The sequence below is a fragment of the Pezoporus wallicus genome, unplaced genomic scaffold (genome assembly GCF_028554395.1).
Source record: "Pezoporus wallicus isolate ANWC-B61680 ecotype Strahan unplaced genomic scaffold, APGP_CSIRO_Pwel_v1 contig_3817, whole genome shotgun sequence".
Taxonomy (NCBI): Eukaryota; Metazoa; Chordata; class Aves; order Psittaciformes; family Psittacidae; genus Pezoporus; species Pezoporus wallicus.
Window position 1 is genome coordinate 656,352 of NW_026635157.1, and position 20,039 is coordinate 676,390.

General features: G+C 38.5%; 1 protein-coding gene across 6 annotated transcripts in view; it reads left to right on the forward strand.

Annotated features, from left to right (window-relative positions):
- The window catches only part of MTHFD1L (methylenetetrahydrofolate dehydrogenase (NADP+ dependent) 1 like), a 154,396-nt gene that overhangs the window by 13,833 nt on the left and 120,524 nt on the right, over nt 1-20,039 (forward strand). For 5 of the 6 annotated variants that reach the window (XR_008971721.1, XR_008971720.1, XR_008971714.1 and 2 more), the window contains 4 exons: nt 1,752-1,863; nt 6,672-6,751; nt 7,455-7,552; nt 11,891-12,064. Coding sequence is in view for 2 of the 6 variants with exons in the window: in XM_057405784.1 (XP_057261767.1) it covers nt 1,752-1,863; nt 6,672-6,751; nt 7,455-7,552; nt 11,891-12,064 (464 nt within the window). In the remaining 4 variants the exon portion in view is untranslated. Of the gene's footprint in view, nt 1-1,751; nt 1,864-6,671; nt 6,752-7,454; nt 7,553-11,890; nt 12,065-20,039 lie in introns of those variants that run through there. The other variant, XM_057405727.1, reaches the window with a different exon arrangement.

The window sequence follows — 20,039 nt, forward strand, 5'->3', positions numbered from 1 at the left end:
ATGAATATTTGGTCAGGTCAGCTGTTTTCTGGCATTATAGTTACATTGGATCAATTTTGTCATGAGTATGTTGGCTGAACATTTGTCAAAATTATTACTTGTTGCATAGAGTTCTCAACTGGTTCATAGTTTCCGCATGCTAAGCGCTGTGCAAAGTCCTTGTCCCAGAGGCTTTGCATGGGAAGACATACCTGACTTTCAGTATACGAGTTATAACTGCTAGAATATGAATAATTTTTTTCTTACAAAAAAAAAGGCTGGATTCATGTAACTGAGGATAATGACTTTTTCTTTTGTGTTGTGATGACTGTTAACAGCAAAGACTGCCTCCTTTTGCAGGGGAAAGCCTGTCCTCAACATAGTGTTCTCTGTACACAGTCATTGCAGCATCTTTTATCCAAATTTGCTTGCAGATTCCTCAGTATGATTTGACCTGGCACTGGTCAAGCATTATGACTTACGTGGCCTTCTAGGAGTGACATGTAAGTTGATATTCACACCAGATGCAGGAGTGTAAAGAATTTGGATAAGGCTGAATGACTGTTGAGACTGTACATTTGCAGGCAATAATAGGAGTGTTGCAGGACTTCTGACTGAAGCCTCAATCAGCTCATTGAGTTAGTCATTTGTCAAGTAAGTAAATCTTCTCCTGCACTTTTGGCTGTGTTTCTGTGTGTGCATCTCTAAGGAGGGTTAGGCCATCCTTTTGTCCTCTGAAGAGAATATGGATTTTTTAGCTTTTTGCCGTTTCCACCACAGTTATTCTCTTCTCCTCTCCTGGATGCTTAGCTGTGCCAAAAATCTGCTATCCTGACAGGATTTGTAGCTCTTCTGTCTTGGTAGGAGTTTTGGGCAGGGTTATGTCAGAGCACTTTTGGCCAAAAAAGAAGCTGGAACACTTGTCAGTCACAAATAATTCAGTGAGACTTGCTGAGTTTGTGGTACTTGGTATTAATTTACATTTTTTAAAATGTTCCCCAAATCACTGTATCTCTGACATAATTTTTACATTCAGGCCTGAGGCAATGCTGTGCCTGTATTTTGCTTTTTTGGTGGATGTTGATACATTTGCTTCTGGTCCTGTCCCTTATCTCATGGTGATTCCAATAATTGGTAGAGGGCCTTGTTTCAGAGGGGGGAGGAAAGGAAGGCACTTATGTCTTTGATTATAAGAATTTTTGTAGTAACCATTTTTGCTCCAACATCTGTCAGGTTGAACTAAATCAGAGGCTCTGATTAGCAAACATGAACTGAGAAGGAGGAAAACGCTTTAACTGGTATTCTTCAAAGGCATTGATGTTTGTGGATCAAGTCATCTTGCATTCCTGTCAGCTGGTCTGGTTTTCTACTGTCAGATCATCTGACTGTACAATGTATAATTGCCTATTTATTGTCTTTCAACCCTTCTGTTTTTTAAGTCTCTCCAAGTTATCTTGTTGGACAGGACTTTGGACAATGATAGGGCTTTTTCTTTGAAAATATGTAATCCCCATTAAATATCATTGGGGATATTAAATATCCACTTGCCCAATTTCATGGTTTATTTACTTGACTTAATTTTAAATGTTCTTAAATTTCGTGTGGGGTTAGAATCAAGCCATCAATTTGGAATTTTTTTTTTGTTGTTGCTGTCTGAAAATACCTTGCTCAAAGACTATTGCTGTGTAAGTGAATAATACAAGATGAATATTTAAGAATGTATTTCTAATATTCTTGTTTTGTTTCTCGGTGGTGTTTTGGGCTGTCCCTAGCTTCATCATGCAGATGTGGTGGTAGTTTGCAGTACAAAACCTGATGATGTTCCTGTGAGCTGGATAAAGCCTGGAACCACCATAATCAGTTGTTCTCATGATTTGCTGTCAGGTAAGAGGCGTTAAAAGACAACATGTTTTGAAAATGATGTGTGACAAGTCTTTGAGCTAAGTGTGTGGCACACTGGTGGCAACGAAATACAGTTGAAAGCTATGTCTTTGGGAAAGAGCTTTTAAAAGTGGGTGTTTGTGTACAGGGGATGTATACATATGTCTCTGATATATAAATAGGAAATAGATATCGTGTGAAGGAAGAAAGGCTGGAACAGATTCTTTGTACCAGGATTCTTAAATAAATTATGATACCGTGGATTCAAAGAATTCAGAGGGAAGACGTTTGGGTCATCAGATGAGCTATTATTTAGTGGTGTTTTATACAGCGTGTTATCCAGTGACTTTTGTGGACTCATCTGGAACATGGAGAAAAGAGGGTTAAAAAATTCACCTGCCAAGTGCTGTGAAGCTCTTTAGGAGAGTAGAGAAATCATGTGTAGCTGACAACAGGAAGAATGTCTCCTGTAGTAATTACTCCTACAAGAAAAGTTTGGATTCCCATCCTCCCTCTTCCCTGACTGGTGTGGAGAGAGGGTGTATGTTCATTAATTTCTCAGTTTAAAAATGCTATAGAATTGTATTAGGAATAAAACTAAGAAAGTTTCCCAGAAGTTACTGTATTCTATTGCTAGAATTGCATTTCCTGTAAAATTCCTTGCAGTCCTGTGACGATCCCTAGGTATTTTGTAGCTTTTTCATATGTATATGGATTTGACTGTTCATTGTCCAGATGGGATTATTCTGTGAATGTGTGAGAAACTAAAGAAGTACATGGGTAGTGTGATTGGTTAATGTGTTTTTCTAAATCTATTACAAGTGTGCTTATTGACATCTATTGATACAAAACTGGGGAAACGGGAACAAGGCCAAGAAAAACTAATTGTATGGTTCTTAAACTAGGGGTATTCCCTATGGACAAATTAAGCAGTCTATGCAGAGCTAATGCAAGATCAGGCTCATAATAAAGCAGCTGTTGTTGCCATGCAAAGTGTGGCCATAGATATTCCTTTCCTTGTCTTTCATGCTATCCTCTTGACTTGACCACATGCTATGGATGTGGGAGATCTGTGTTATAATTCACTCAATTGTCTGAAGACATCTGGGCATTCATCTTCCACCTCCCAGAACAGTGCTCTGATCCTAATGAAGATCACAGGATTGGGTACTGAGCCTTGTTCCTTGCTGATGCTGCGTGAGTTGTCCAGAAGTAATTAATTTTTTCTTTTTCCTAGCATAGTGATTAGGAGACTCCTCACATATTTAATGACCACTTATTTTGCATAGGGATTGGTGGATATAATTGTTAAGTATTTGTAGGGCAGGGCTTGGAGCACAGGTCTCTCCAGCAGGTACCCAATCTACTAGTATAACATACTCTTTTATGAAGGAGGAATGGGGGAAAAAGGGAAAGGGACAGAAAAGAGAGAATGGTGGTATGGTGGTAGCACCTATAAAAAAATAAATAAATAAATGAAAAAAAATAGTCCCTCCTCATTTGAATCCTTCTAAGCAGAAACCTCTTAGGTGTTAGACTCAGGGTAGAGGTGCAGGTCTATGAAGGCAGGGTGGGGGTAAGCCAATCCTAGCAGTCTGAGTGGCACTGATAATGGCAACTCTTGCGGCTCTATGTACTGTCTGGTGCAAATCTCACTTTCATATACCTAGTTCTTTTCCCCTGTTGCAGAGAGAGTCTGGGTCTTCAGAGACCTAAAAGTTAAGCAGTATAACTATGCTATGTCTTGAGACTTAAGAATTATATATATATATGTAAGTATATATACGCATATATATAAAAACACTTAAGTATTTGCTCTATAGAACTATAGATAATATTAGTATTTCCCTTGCCTAAAAGATTGCTGTTAGGAAAACTGCATTAAAACATTTGAGTGGTGTTCACGTACCACAGCACTTCATTTTTAAGGCAGGAGATTTGGCATAAGCATATAGATTTCTTTGCATTTTTCAAATTGTAGCAGTGGGCCATGCCAAGTATTTCTTTGGAAAGGCAGCATGAGATTTTTAGCATGATAATTTGAATAGAGCTTATCTACCAAGTGTCTGTCTACCAAGTGTCTATCTGTCTTTATGGTTATGCTTTTGAGATTGTCAGAATCTTGGAGAAACTCCGAAAGAATAGCAGAAATGCATTTTAGCAGCTTAAAAAATTCTGGCCTCAAGACTTACTGGAGAGTGAAACATGGGTGTATGTTTGACAGGAAGAATGTACTTAGTTTAATTGCAAGATATTTATTAAAAGCCTATTGTGGAATATTCATGACCTTTGAGAAGAAACTGAGTCTTACAACTGACTCTTCACTTTCAATATGTGGTCGAATCTGGCTGAGGTGCTTGGAAATTGCTCTGGATTTTTTCTTGCTTTAGAAATGTCCAGCTTAACATCTGTGGGGTTACAGGAGTTAAGTGAAACCTGAAAGCAACAATGACCATGAAATTACTTTTATTCTAGCTAGATGATGGCTAGATTTCTATCTTTCATAGTTATACATGTAGTATAACACGCTCAAATGTTTTAAAAGCCCTCAAAATTTGGAAGGACATGGCTGAATTGGGCAGCCAGGAGAATAAAAGCTAAAAGAGCTTGCTCCAAAGTGGCAGATATTTTTTCAAGGACTTTTTAACCTGATCAAAGATTTTTAAATTATCACAATTTCAAAACATTCTCCAATTTCTAGCAGTGGAAAATCTCCTTCTGCTTCACTAATGATTTTGGAATCAAATGAGTGCTGATAGTGTTATGCAGGAAAATACATTATATGTAAATGTATAGAAATGAAAATAATTTTCTGAATAAAACTTAAGGGTGCCAGATTATTTGGGTTTTGATGTCCAGCTCCTTTGGGGTCACTTGAAAGCTGATGCTCATATGATTTAAGTACATTAGTGGGAAATTCAACCATTTCCCTGCTTCTTCTCTATTCAAAACTGCTTGAGCAGACAGGTAGCACATGACAGCAACTCTGCACGGTAGGGTATGAATAGATGGGTGGATGGGCCTCTGTTGGGGTGAGTCAGAGGGGGGAGCACCATGTCTGCAGTTCAGCTGATCTTCTGGCCGTAATCCAAAGCAGAGTGCTATTCTGTCTCCATCTGGAAAATTTATCCTAAGAGAGCTGTTGCAATCCTGTGATTGTCTTGCAAGCTCATGTGTGCATGACTTTCACATTTAACTTCCCCTTCACCCCTGTAAAAGCCTGGTTAGTCATTTGTGGGGCGAGTGTGTAGCATACACAGCCTGAGAGAAGTAGTTTATTGAAGGGAAATGTCTAATTCTGGTATGCATTTACACACATGCTAGCTCTGCCCTGATAAAGAAGTTGTATTAAGCCAAATAACATAAAAAGTTGATATGTTTCTGTAAAGCACAGCTGTCTGAAAGGGGATTTTAAACTTCATTCTTCCTACTTCATTTGTCTCTTTGGCAGCTCTCCCAGCTTGGTCTCAAAGCAACAACAGTCAACTTATGACTGTGATAGACTGTTCCAGTAAAACTCCTCTGTCTGAGTCTAAATCTGAGCATCTCCAGAAGGTTCTTTGCTTTTTTTTTTTCTTTTTTGAATTTAGAAGGATTTTTGAGGCACATTCTTAATTAGAGTTTAATGCTAGGACTGTCACCTTCTGCCTCATTAGCTTTGTCACTGATGTATAGATGCCACTCAGGCTCCAGCCCAAGGTTTCTGTGGCCTGACACCACTGGGACCCTTGTTGGGAGGGGTAATTGTGCAAGGCAATGTGAGCGTTTTATGATGTACAGATGGGATGAGTAGAGTGAGAGCTTGACCAGGTCATGGTTTGCACTTCAGTTCCCCTGTGGGGGAAAGGTTAAAGCTGTCACCATACAGTTGTTATTTTTTATTACAGTAATGTCTACGCCCTTCAGAATGCAGCTAGGGCCTTGATATGCCCACAGAGACTAAGATGTGAATTTTGGCAAAATTGTGTCTACATAAAAGTCAATAAGCAACAGCAGAACAAGCCAGAAGAATCATTACAAGAAAATGACAAAATAATGTTTACTTAGGGTAGCTAATATATGATTATTATATGATATATTGCCACTAGAAACAATTCTAACTATGTCTAAAGCTGAAGTCTGAATTGTGTAGACTTCAGAATATGTACTTTTAATGTCACATTCATGAAGATAATTCCTGCTGCTCAAAAAATCTTGCATATTCTGTTTCCAAGTTATAAATCCCATTGGATAATAATCCTATATATTACTTTGTGACCCTTTCATTGTCCTCTCTCGTTGTAATGGGTGTGTGGAAAAGAAGACAGGCTTTACTATGCTCTTGTAGGTGTTCTGTTGTATAAATATGTATAGCTTTTTAAATCCTCACAGCTGCCTTGCACTTTTTCTCACACCTTTTGCATTTTGTTTGTTTGCTTTGTTAGTTTTTGGGTTGGTTTGGTTTGTTTTGTTTTTGTTGTTTTGGTTCAAAAGCAATAATTTGGATCCTGGAATTGATCTCAGTGTTTCCCTCTTTTCTTTTTGAGGTATTCATATGCTTTATCGTATGCACATGTGTAATATGCACATTATGCATGTATGTTTGTGTAATATGCTTCAGAGCATACAGTTACTCCCTGATTTTTCACTGTATATCCATCCTCCTGGGTGATTTTGTTCGAAATATTAAAGAAGCCACCTACAATTTTGTCAGTGATGTTAAATTTCAAGTCAACATTGAGAAATTTTTTGACTCGAAATAGCTTTCAACTACACATGCGCCCACTCACAAAAGCTTTGTGATTTATTAATGCCATACTTCTGTTTTACAGAGAAACACAACTATGGTCAGCAAGACAACCATACTGCTGAAAACGCTGTTGGTTCTCTCACAATAGCAATGCGAATGCAGGTTAGTGTAACTTCAGACGTAAATTTGTTGCTTTTTCTGTAAACTGCAGAAATTGCTTCCTCATCTTAGATTTTAATTTTTGTTTTGCTCTTTTAAACATCTTTAATAGCAAGTGTTACTCAGCAGGGTGAATCATGCCTGCTACGTTTAATTAGGGAAAAGAATATTAAATATTAGACATGATCCTTCTGGTGATTACAGTAAAGCTTGGCAGAAGCACTGTGTCAATAGACTAATGTTACTTATTCTGGTAAAACAGTGAAGATTAATTGTATCTGCGCACATTTATGTGGTGTGATGGATAGAGGGTCCAAAAGTTTGTTGTTTCATGTGGAAGCAGCATAAATCAGTGAACAATTGATATCTTCCATTATTTTTAAGGTATGAGAAAAGAACAGTAACTCTACATCTTACCAGAATAAAATCTCCAAGTGCCTAGAGTCTTTTCTCTGCCACTTATGTGTTAATGGACTTGTTTATTTTTGACAAACAACAGAACAGTTATAATGCCGTGTTTTTTCTTTCCTCCTAAAACCATGAAACGGAAAGATCTTGAATTTGGTTTTTTTGTTTGTTTGTTTGTTTTTTTGTTAGCTTTGCTGTAGAAGTTATTTCAACATACTCATACTCTTGAGATCATTTGAAATTAGCGTTTAGCATTTACGATACAGCTGGTGTGTGCTGTTTTCTTGTTTAAAAACAGAACATGGTAAAAACCACAGAGCGATGGATCCAGTCCCAGCAGTACAGGAAGTGGGACCTCCGCTGCTTGAAACTGCAGCCTCTCTCCCCAGTGCCCAGGTAATAAGTGCAAAAGAGTAGACAAATGTTAAATGTGACAATGAACCTAAAAATGGTCCACGTCTAATCAGTTTTTAATCATCTTATGTGGACTTCACGTTGTGCTGTTTTGCTGTATGCCTCATTGTGACCATGTCCTTCTGTTTCCTATCAATTTTTACTTTATGATGTACACTGGAGCCAAGCTTTATTTAATGAAGACCTAAAGCTGGAAGGTTTCATTGAGGGAGGGAGATGAAGCCTTGTGTAACATCAACAGAAATACAAATGCAGGAAGTTCCTAATCACTAAGCCTTACTGTAGAAAGGTGTTTATGGATCTAGTTGAGACCCAGTGGTTTCAATGGCATTTGATCTTATACTTATTTTCTTCCCTCAGTAGAAGTACTTTCTCCTGCATTAGACTTTTATATTCCTGTGTAGATGTGTAAAGCAGGAAGCATATTTATTCTCATAACCAGAATCTTTTAAATCAGTTCCTGTCACTTACCTCCCAAGGCCAGTGTCTGGACCTCAGGGATTTTACATCTGCCTTGGCACAGTTGCTGACATATCTGATGTTTAGATGAGCCTGAGCTCTTCACTGTGCTGAAGTGCTTTTCTGGATGTTGGTTGTATTGGGGGACAGAGGGAGGAAACAAGCACCTGAAGTGTGGCTCTAGCATGTAGGTAAGCATGGAAAGTGTTTTTGTGCTTATTTCTGTGCTTGCTTCTGAGCCATTCAGCTGCTGAAGGGACCTCCTATAGGACGAAAGGCAAAGAGAACTGGGACTGCTCATCCTGGAGAAGAGAAGGCTCAGGAAGATCTTATTAATCTGTATAAACACAATGAATACAAATAAAAGGATACAAAGAGTACAAAGCCAGGCTTTTCCCACTGCTGCCCAGTGGCAGGACCAGAGGTAGTGAGCACAAACTGAAATACAGGAAGCTCCAGCTGAACATCAAGAAACACTCTTGCTGTGAGGGTGACCAAGCGCTGACACAGATTGCACAGGGAGGTTGCTGTGTCACCATCCTTGCAAATATTCAACCTCTACCTGGATGTGGTCCAGGGCAACTAACTGGCTCTAGATGGAGGACTGGACCAGATGACCTCCAGAGGTCTTCTTCATCCTCAGCCAATCTGTGATTCTGTAATTCTGAATCCCACTGCTGTGTTCTTGGAAAGCTGTAGAAAAATGTTTTCTTTTCTAAGCATTTTGATTCTGTTTTCACTGTCTCTTAACAACAGTTTAATGAGAATGGAGGCAATTGTAATTTAAAACAGAGATGGCAAAGAACAAGTTTTCTGTTGTACCTGGAGGCACAAGGGGGAAGAAATATTTGAGCTTTTCCTGGGCCAACATGTAACGTTTCTAGAATTAAAGCCTGAAAAATCTATCCTTAAATAATACGGCTAAAAGGTAGAGTAAAGCATATGGCATCATGAGCATGATGGTAAAAAAAAACTCTCAAAAAAGTATTCCCAACCCTCTCTATGACATTGTGTGTTTAGTACATCAGTATTTGCATAATAAATATATAATGGCATATAACCAGTAATAGGAATTCCATTTATTTGATAATAGCTTTATGTCTTTTTTTCTTTTAAATGTAAAGTAACTCGTCAGGTGGAAAGTATCCTGCAATAAAGTGTAATCTTACAGTAATACACTGTGTTGTGTGGAAACAGATGGAGTTTTCACTGAAAATGAGGCAAAGCTGCTTAAGCACTAAAACTAGGAACATCTGCTTTTGGATTTCTGTGAGATCTGGGTGTTAATTGAAGTATTTCCAAAGATACTGCAAATGGAACAGAAGATTTTCTTGCAAATACGCAATAAAAAAAAATCCAAGGACACAGGCAGAGCAGAGGTAGAGCCTTACCACATCTTTAAAATTTTCCTGTGTTTTATCACTTACATTGTCAGTGGTGGACACTTACAGTATCAGTGAAACCACTGTTGCACATTTCCAGCAATATTGAATAATGTAACTTATTGAATAATGCTGTTACGTCCAATATAGAAATTATATTGTTAAACTAAAAGAGCTAGCTACAAGTGTAGACTTCTAAATGTTAGTTACAATCAAATCCTTAATTTCCTGTTTTAGAAAATACTTTTACCAGAAATAATAGACTAGACATAAACATTTCATGTGTTGTTTAGTGCCTGTAGTAGTTAAGGTATAAACATAAATTCATTATGAAATTATGCCTTTTATCGCTTTATAGTGGGCATCAGTGTGCAATCTGTCACTAAAGATTTTCTTAATTGTTAAAAGTCTCTTTGCTTTAAAGGTCCTTGGAGGAATTTCAGATGGGAAAATGAGGACAGTAGTGGTTTTATCAACCAGGAACTATTGGAATTCTCTGGCAAATTTACTTCTAAAAATATTTGTAATCCTGTTTATCTAGAAATGCTTTACCTTTTAATTTATTTGTAAGTGTACAGCTTAGTTAGTTTCTTCCACTTTTTGCCAGTAGTGGTACCTGCAGGATGAAAAAAGCTTCATTGTTTCTTCCAGAGCTCTCAGGGGGAAGAATTTTTATCCCAAGGGATGAAGGAAATAGGAAGGACTGAGGTTGCTGCAGCAAGTCTTGATAGTCTGGGCTGAGATTTGAAATAATAGTTTCTATCTTTTAGTAAAGAGGCTGATACATTAGTAGGAAAGGGGAAAAAAAAGGCAGATTGACTTTCTACCATACTGTCATCAACAAACCAGTATTTTTCTGTGACTCAGGTTGTTTTTATGGAGAGAGTTTTGAATGAAAACTAAATATTCTTTGCCACGTGATGTTTGTAAGCCCCTCTATCTTGTGTTCTTGATACATTTTTATGGCTAGTCACATTTAAAGTAATGCTAAAGGTTTCTTTTTAAAAAAAGGTTTATTTAAAGAAAGTCTTGTATGCAAGAGGATGTGCTCAGTATGTCTTTGAAAGAAAGCAGATTCCAGATTAGCATATGCAATGAAATGGTCATCCACCCAACCAGTGAGTGCTGTGATTGGAAACCTTGTCCTCTAGTACTGGGTTATGTCATGGTTCGTGTTTCACTTAGCTGGTGAAGGCTACAAAAGTGGGATACTTGAGAATTAGAATTGAATAATGGTCCCAGTTTAGGATATCCTCAAAGAATGGCAAACAATCAAGTTGGCAGAAGCTGATTATTTGCTGCTAGATGGAGGACAGCCGAGGTCCACACATAGAGTTGAAATCTGGCAGTAGTTCTGTGTCCATCCGTGGGAATTTGAAGTCTTGCAGACTGTTTGAAAGTTCAGGACATTAGCTTTGATTCCATTGCCAGATTCTATCTTAAAAATATTGTAATCAACTGAAAGTGCAGGAAGGAATTTAGCTTGGTTAGGCAGAAAGTAATTAATCTCTTGGTAATTTTTTTGCTTGCTTTTCTGGTGATGTGAGCAGTTCAAAGCCAAAGGAGACAACTGTTTGCAGCTTGTGTGTCATGTACTGAACTTTACTGCCATGGGAGCTTACAGCTGCTAAACACTTATGTGGACATAAGGGGCAACTAGGTTGAGCTCACAGATGAAAAATCCATGAAGGAGTATTAAATCCAAAGACCCCAGGTGGTATAGGTCAGGAACTGTAGATACGACAGTATCCCCAGCCTACAGCCACCTCCCCTCCGGCAGTCTACCATGTGTGCTTGCACTACGCTTGTTCTCTTACCTCAGCTGCCACTCAGACCCTGCTGGAAATAGTTTCTAAGCTCACTGGACTTCTGGCCTGAGCCCTGTGCATTAAACTCGTCCTGTGTGGCCATTGTCATTTTAGCTGTGTTTTAGAAGTGTATGAGTTGATCTTCAAGTGCCTTGTTTCCTCTGGTGCCCTCATGGGAGAGTAGCAAGGCCTAGTTTGCTTGGCAGTACCTGCTGATAAAAGGCGTTACATGCACAAGCATCAGGTTTAGCTAATGTGTTTATGTGACTGTTGGCCAAGGAACGTATGCACTTCTTAGTAAAGTGGATGTGCTGAATATACTGGGAGGGAGAAGAAGAAAAACAAAACCAGAAACATCCATTCCGGTAGGACACACTTGAGCATCCAGCAGGCACATCTCTAGTTTGACATGTAAGCATTACATAATATTTGGAATCTGATTAAACAAGAGAACTCTGTGAAATTGTAGCAATTAACAAACACTGCATGTGATTCTCAATGTTATATTAGGTGTTAGCTAATACTAAGGTTTGGTTAATAAAATGTGAGAGAGGATTGAAAAACTGATTACAGTAACCCCATTGTTGGAGTATTTGCTGTTGTTTTGTGCTCTGTTGTCGACCACCTAAGCTGAGAGAAATCTCCTGGCTCCTATTTGTTTTCTTTTCCAGTGATATTGAGATTTCCCGAGCACAGAGTCCAAAAGCTGTTGATGTACTTGCCAAGGAGATAGGATTGCTTACAGATGAAATTGAGATCTATGGCCAAACCAAAGCCAAAGTACGTTTGTCCCTGCTGGAAAGGTTAAAGGATCAACCAGATGGAAAATATGTTCTAGTTGCTGGGTAAGAATGTACAGTTATGTCATTAATATCCACTCTTTCCATTCATATTAATACAAACATGCAGCTTACATCTTTTGAATACACTGCACAACTAAGAACCCTGAATGTTTTTGGCTGTATGTTGCTCTCTTCTGAAAGTGAGCAGTTTTGAAAATCTTTGAAGTAACACAACTTTTCTTCCAAACTGTTATTACTGAAGTAAAGTATATTTTATATAAGGTAGTTTGTTCTAAGCATCTTAAATGTTATCTATTGGTGTGTGGAGGTTTTCTTACTGTTTTATCAGTATTTTAAATGTTTAACTCAAGTATATAAGTCTGTGTGTATTGTCGCTGTTTATAAACACACTTTAACAGAAGCTGCATGCTAATCTGTTGATATTAACAACAAATACTTTTTTTATTGAAGAACAGAGAACAAAGTTAAAAAAGGCTTTTTTTTTCCTCTGAAATGTAGACATGTCTCCAGGCAAGCTTATCCTGGTCTCTGTTCCCATGATTATGGTAAATGCTATGCTCAGCAGGGATTATCCTCTTCTCTTCTGAAGAGATATATATTTTTTTCTGCATTCAGTGACACAACATTTTTTCATTCACCTTGTTTGCTAAGTAGAAGCTTCTAATTGTGCACAAACATGAAGGTTTTCATTAGTATTTAAATTGCATATGTTCTTTATATTCTGAATTTATACGGTTGTTTCCTTGTAAGTAAAAACAATGAGGTTTAAAATACAACTTTATGCTGATGCAGAAGGCTGTTCTTAACTGCCTTGATTTACTAATACCTCAGCTGGGGTAGTGTTTCAAAAACCGTTTGCTTTACTACCTCCCTATAGGGACAACCTGGATTTCTGGCAGTATCTGAGGTGAAGCTGTTGTAGACTGAGGGACATGGTGTTACAAAGCTGAGGCAGACAAGTTATGAAGCTGTCTTCAAAGCTATGTAATAGAAGTGTGCATACAAAGATGTTCCTGGAGAACATTGGAGCAGTTGTTTTAAGAGAAAGAAACAATAGCTGGTTGAGCTTGGTTTCCTTCAGTAGAGTTTTATTTTGTGTTTTGCTGTTCTGGAGAAAGAAAAGCAGATTCAGCATTTGGCTGAGTTTGAAAGAAGTTGCTACGGTGTGCTTTCCGGCTTATGTTGTCAACGGCATCAATTGGCCACCATGCTGCAGGCTGTGCCAGCCCTCTAGCAGAATCATACAGTCATAGAATAGTTAGGGTTGGAAATGTCCTTAAGATCATTTAGTTCCAACCCCCCTGCCATGGGCAGGGACACCTCACACTAAGCCATGTCACCCAAGGCTCTGTCCAGCCTGGCCTTGAACACCGCCAGGGATGGAGCATTCACAACTTCCCTGGGCAACCCATTTCAGTGCTTCACCACTCTTACAGTAAAGAACTTCTTCCTTACATCCTGTCTAAACTTCCCCTGCTTAAGTTTAAACCCGTTACCCCTTGTCCTATCACTACAGTCCCCAGTGAAAAGTCCCTCCCCAGCATCCTTATAGGCCCCCTTCAGATACTGGAAGACTGCTGTGAGGTCTCCACGGAGCCTTCTCTTCTCCAGGCTGAACAGCCCCAACTTTCTCAGCCTGTCTTCATACGGGAGGTGCTCCTCGTGGCCCTCCTCTGGACACAGCTCAGCTTATTCGAAAATGTTTGGAGGTGGAAGATAGCATGATGCAAAGCCCCATTCAGCTGGATTTTAGTTGTATCATATTGCATGCACTATTTCTTTCTCTCCCAGTCTTTCCAAGGAAAGCATCAAGCAATTGTCCAAATGCTGTTTTGTTAGCACAGGCAGAAGTTTATATACATGTGGAAGAAATGGGGAAGTTTTAACTAGCAGGATGAAAAGCTGTCAACAAATAGAAAACTGTATGTTAAGTTTATATGACATGTATGGAGAGTGAACTGTGTTACACAAATGTTTGGGTTTGGTACCTACACTACTTGATTATGCAGTATGTTGCTATTTGTAACAGAAGTCATTGCATCTGGTGGGGTGCGTAAGAAGCCCATCTGCTGTACAAGCAGTGCCTGGGTGAAGTGGTTACAATGGTAGGAACATTCTCTTCTGAGAGAGTTCAAAGTTCGAGTTTGAATTATTGCCCATATAAAGTACATGTAGAACTTGCATTTATGTGTTCTCAGCTGTTCTCATTTGCTGAAATGACTGTAGCAGATAATGATTTCAAGAAAAGTGGGGAGCTACATCTGGTGGGGAAATGTTTATTATGATGAAAACTGAGTATCACTCCAGTGTGGAAACTGGGGAGTGAAATAGTATCCTCAGTTGCCTTCCTCATCCTCTCCCTGACAAGACAAGGTCAACCAAAACTTCTGGTCTACCACTTGGAGGATTATGGTGTTTGTTCACAATAACCAAAGGTACTTAGAAATTCTTTTAGAATGGTGAGGTATAAAGCTTCAGAATAAGTTTCCAGTGCTTCAGAGGAAACATTTAAGATACATGGTTGTACTTCAGGGTATTTGGTCTGATGGAAATATATATATATATTATGTATGATGTGTACTTTTTGTAAGTGAAGGTAGTGAAAAATGTGTGTGTATTCAATAAGCTGCAAAATCTCTAACCTCTGCCCATGATGCAGCCAGTAACATTTGTGCCTGTAATTCCACAATTGGATTTTAATGTTTCATGATGTCTAGGAATGATAAATACTTCCTTCAAATGTGCTTCTAGTTTATTCCTGATGTGCCCAGACTTGTTCTGAATAGCAAGATGCACCCACATGTACCTTTTTATCTGTAAGGATAGGTGTACTGAAAATAGGATGAAGACTTAATTTCTCCATGACTTCAATTTTCCTCTGTGTGGAGAGCATTCTTTCACTTTTTTCATTCTTAGTTGGGGTTTTGTGTGTGTGACCTGTTACAGGGCTCATGTCACCTTGGGGTATTGTGGTTTTAGCCCAGCCGGTAACTAAGAGCCACAAGTTATCATGCAGTAATTAGCTCTTGGGCATCCACTGACTGTATTCAGGCTCTTAGTGTACTAAAAAAGGATTATGTTGCAGGATATATTAACTTAAACTGCCTTCCCATTCACTGCAAGCTGAGAGCATGCAAAGGAATGAAGCTTGCACGTGACCTAGTAGCTAAGTTCAGTAGCTAAGTTTAGAATAACTTAATCATGCATTCAAGTATGTGGATGGCATATTTGTAAGCACAATAGTAAACTGCCTCTAAAACGTATTAGACCCTGTGTGTTCCAGCAGTTTGTTTTTAAATGCTTCAGTGCTGTGGGTTTTACCAGATAATTCTGACTTGTTCACTTCAAAAATGCAAGCAGAAGTATAACAGAATGTGGAAAAAATACGGAATATACTGCTGCTTTTACTAAGAAACATGTTGGATTTTGAATGCTGGAAATGTAAAATCATTACTTTTCACCTAACATTAATAGGTTGTTTTGTGATGAACTACCCTGTTGGTTAGATAAAAATTGAAGGTAATGAATACTAACTTAATGCTTGAGCAAGTTGTATGATGGTAAATATTTTAGGGACAGAAATTTCAGATTTGGTATTGCATTTACTTCTCATGGGTATGGATTGGTTTGGATTTCTTTTCACTGTATTTCTTGGGCCACAAGGTGCTTATAAGAAAAATGGTAGACATCAAGAAAAAAAAAAAGAAAAGGAAAAATAGAGGGAAGAATAGGAGTGGAAAATACCACTGTGTTGGTGCACTGAAAAATGTGACAGTCCAAAGCAAAGTCATGGCTGAGACAGTTTGTCGTGTATTCCATATGTCATTGCACAGCTCCTGACTAGGATTGCCTTGGATGAGTTTGTCGGCTTTTAAGAGTTTGTAGCTGTGGATTCCTTAGTCTGTTCTGGCTTTGTTCAGTCATTTTAGCTTCACAGTGACCACTGTGCTTTCATACCAGGAAGCTCAAGTCCCATTTTGAGGATGCCACTGCAATGTTGTCATAATCTCACCTCCACGAATTAGGAATTGCAACACTTCTGTGCTCAGAAACGCATTTCTGACAGCTGTAATTTTGTATGGGAGATGTGTGTAGGTGAGGCTTTCATTTATGGGAGCTCAATTGCCCATGCCCCCCATTGCTCGGCTTTGCAGGCTTCCAGGTGGATCACAGGAATGGTGAACTCATTAAAATCTTGAATATTGCTGATACTGATGAGTTGAAGATAGAAAATTTGAAAAAAGAGAATTGTCACGTATCCAGCAAAGTTCTTGCTGGAGTCACAGCGGCTGGGGTAGCTGTGAGGAGGTTACAGCTGGTGCAGTGTATCATCTCACTGTTTATTTTCTCTTTGTGAGACCTCATGTAGCTTTCCCACAGAAACAGCTCTGCTGCAAGCTAATGTGATGTATAACAAACAAACAAAAAGTCTGCATATTCTTATCTTTGTTTTGATATACATAAAAAGAGAAGGCTTTCCAATGTTATGGAAAACTTAACTTTGTCAAGAAGCTGGTGACTCCTTGGTAGGTGGCAAAGTTTTAAGGAGGAAAGTGATTGTGAGGTTTCTGTGCTTAGATTGAAAACATATTAAGGAAAATTGAAGAATAATGCAAATGGAGGTAAAAGCACTATATTTTAAGGGAGGGGTGATTTTCCCCTAGATTTGCATAAGATGAAAACACAGCATTACACAATAGAGCTAAAGTTAGCCATTAGCAGTTGTAATTTTATACTCAAGCAGGCAAGTGACCTAAGTTGTAGTACTGTAGGCTCAGTAATGTAGCCAGCAAAAACATCTCAATGTCCATAAAATCATTTAAGTGGATTATTTTATTTATAAAAACTGATCAAAGTAGACCAGGTACAAAAAGGAAGTATTTAAAATAAGTTTTCTAAGGAAATTATTGGAATAGAAATTTTTTAATTTTAGACTTCTTTTTTTTTTTTCCCTAACTAATATTTAAAGCTGGGGTTCTGGTTAACTATTGAAACTCTTAAATAACTGTTTAGCTCATAAGATTTATCCTGTAGTCTCCAGGCTGTTACTCAGCCTGTGAGAATCAAAGGTCCTGCCAAGGCGTCTTATGTGAGATGAGAAGTCGAGGATAGGTAAATGACTTGTCCAGACCAATCTGCCTTCACTGAAAAGTGTGATTGTCAGATCCCTCACATTTTGTTCATGCTTTTAGGTGAAAAGAGACTGAAAAGTCAGGTTCCTAATTTTTACTTCTCAGCTATTATTGTCTATTCCTACCTGCTGCTGTGGATGAGGTTTCATGGGAGAGCAGCACTCAAATGCTGTAGGCCATTTATGGAAGTCTGGTTGCTAGTTTTCTTCCTCCATCTTTAGACATTTTGAGCCTTTAGATGTCCATCTGAATAACTCTAGTTGCAGGAAAGCTAAGGATGGCAGGTTTTAACAGAACGAACAGATTAAAACCAACTGATGTGAGGAACACGTTGAAAATACATGCTGTTAAGGCCAAACAAGTTTGATGAAGTCAAGGTCCTGTCTGCAAACACGTTTGTTTGCTGCTGCAAACCCTTGTGTGTTGCATGAGTACACTAGTGAAAATAAGCTTGCTGTAGTTATTACCCCCACTTTGGTGGAGGCTGGTTCTGCCAGAGCGCCACATTCTCACTATGTGGATCTCTGTGATTTGGTTGGTGCAGAATGTCAGTATATTGGAAATTCAGCAGAGGCAAAATCTGTTCCTCCTAGTGTTTCTCTTTTGTTCTTTGGAAAAGGGTCTTTGTCATAGAAAATTCCTAGTGCTTTCTGACTTATTTTACATTGTCATTTTAGAATGTGCCAGCCTAGTTACCAGAGCATTTTAGTAATGTGCTTCTTGATTGTGTGTATTTTCTGTGACAAGTAGATACTGTTCTTCATGTTACCACCATCATGTCTTCTGTTTATGCATTTGTCAATTCCAATTTCCTTGCTTTTACTAAATGGTAAGCTGCATCTTTGATTTTTTGTTTGTTTCATAAGACTTACAGAGTCCCTGTGCTGCTCTGAATGCCAGCTTAGCCTTCTGCCATGTGTTGGGCGACGCTTGAGTAAATAAGGTAGTGATGGCATCTCTTAAAACTCTAGGATGTGAACTTTGTGTGTCTGATGTTCAAAATCAGAGGTAACCACCAACAGGAAGAACTGCAAATACAAGTTGTTCTGTTAGCAGCGTAGCCACTGTGAGCACTGAGCTCCGGGGGTTTGTGGCAAGCCCTTTAGTGGTAACTTCCAGCAAACTGTTACAGGTTTACTTTTTGGTGGGTTTATTTTTGTTTGTTTTGTTAATGTTGTGTTTTAAATAGCTTAAAGTTATTATCTTGTTATGTCTCTGAGTGCAGTAACACCTCAAGATTACTCCAATATTCTTTAAATCTGGCTTTCATGCACAGGAATAAGAGGATCAAGTAAATGAGATTAAGGCAATAGGCAAAAGTGAATGAGACAGTAGCAGAACAAAGGGCAGGGAGAAGCCATGCTAATTATTTCAATGGGCTTGGGGCAATCAGTGTTTAAGACAGTAGTCAGGAGGGTGAAACTGGTTGTGCATATGGGTTAATCTGGCCTTGGTGCACTGAAAGAAGCATCTTTGTGCAAAAGTAAGGATCCCAGGACAAAATGGAGATTGCAGAAGTAGTGGTGGGAAAACAGAAGCTGTCATTGTAGCAGTAGTAAAAGCAGGAGGGCTCACTGTCATGACAATGTAGAGATTAAAAGGTCTCAATTCTTCTAGGAGCTGCAAATATGAAGCATTTTGTGCCCCTGCAGTAGATCAGAAGGAAATACGAAGGCATAGTATGGTTAAAAAGATGACAGGGACCAAAACTGCTTTTGAGAGTAGATAAAATGGATCCTTCTCAGGATATGCTCTAAATGTCCCACCTTTTGTTGGCTCTACATAGATATTTTGCTAAAAATCTGTGAATTCCCTTTTAAGTTAAGAGACTGCTGTTCTAGGAAGCTGGGATGCCAAAATAGTCTGGGTAGTAAGTTACTGAAAATATTTAAGAATTGAATTGTGGGCAAACTTGATGTTATAAACTTAGGAAAAAATGACTGAAAACAAATGCCCAAATTAAGTAACCCATATGCTACATGGTCATATGAAAATAGTTCAAAGCTGCCAGTAGACAAAATACTATTTAGAAAGAGTTTCAGTTTAGGGAGTCTCTTACAGATGTATTAAATTCCATTGATTTCACTGAAATTTGAGTTAAAATATCACTTTTTGGAATAGAAAAATTGTTTCCTAGAACAGCACAGAATCATAGAATCACAGAATGGTTAGGGTTGGAAAGGACCTTAAGATAATCTAGTTCTATGCCCCCTACCATGGGCAGGGACACCTCCCACTAGAAGATGTTAATTTGGCTTGTCTCCTGTTGCCCAAATTTTTCCAGACAAAGGCTTCTTTTTTCCTAGCAAAAAGCCCCGGATCCAATGATGAAGTAAAAGATAGATTTGTGACAAGTTAATGTTTTTCATGTGTTTACATTTCATGGGACAAAGAAGGGCTTTTGTAAATTTGTGAACTGACTGAACTAAGCTGCATCTTACAATTCTACTGATGTTTTAATACATTTGAGTTGTGCTCTGAGGATAGCAATAACTTGGAAAAAATTACTGGTTGGGTAAGGAAGTGTTTCTAGTTAGAGCTAGATGTTTTAGCTCAAGTTTTGAAGAGGTCATAGAATAAGGGTTCCTCTTTGACTAGGATGTGTGTGCATGCTTGTATTTCCTTGGGAATGAACATTAGTTCTTAATGTCAACTTCACTAAGGTACTTCTCTGCAAGTAGTGAAGACAGAAAAGATATGAAAGGTTACACTTTGCCAAAAAGTGGGACTTGTGTGAGAGCGCTGTGAGTGGGAGAAGGACTGGGGCTTTCTTCTTTTGCCAGTCAGAAGGAGAAATGCTGTGCCTCAATTGAATCATTTGAATGCATTTTGGAGACATGAGGTGTGTTCCTACTTTAAGGAAGAAAAGGAAAAAGAGAGAAAAA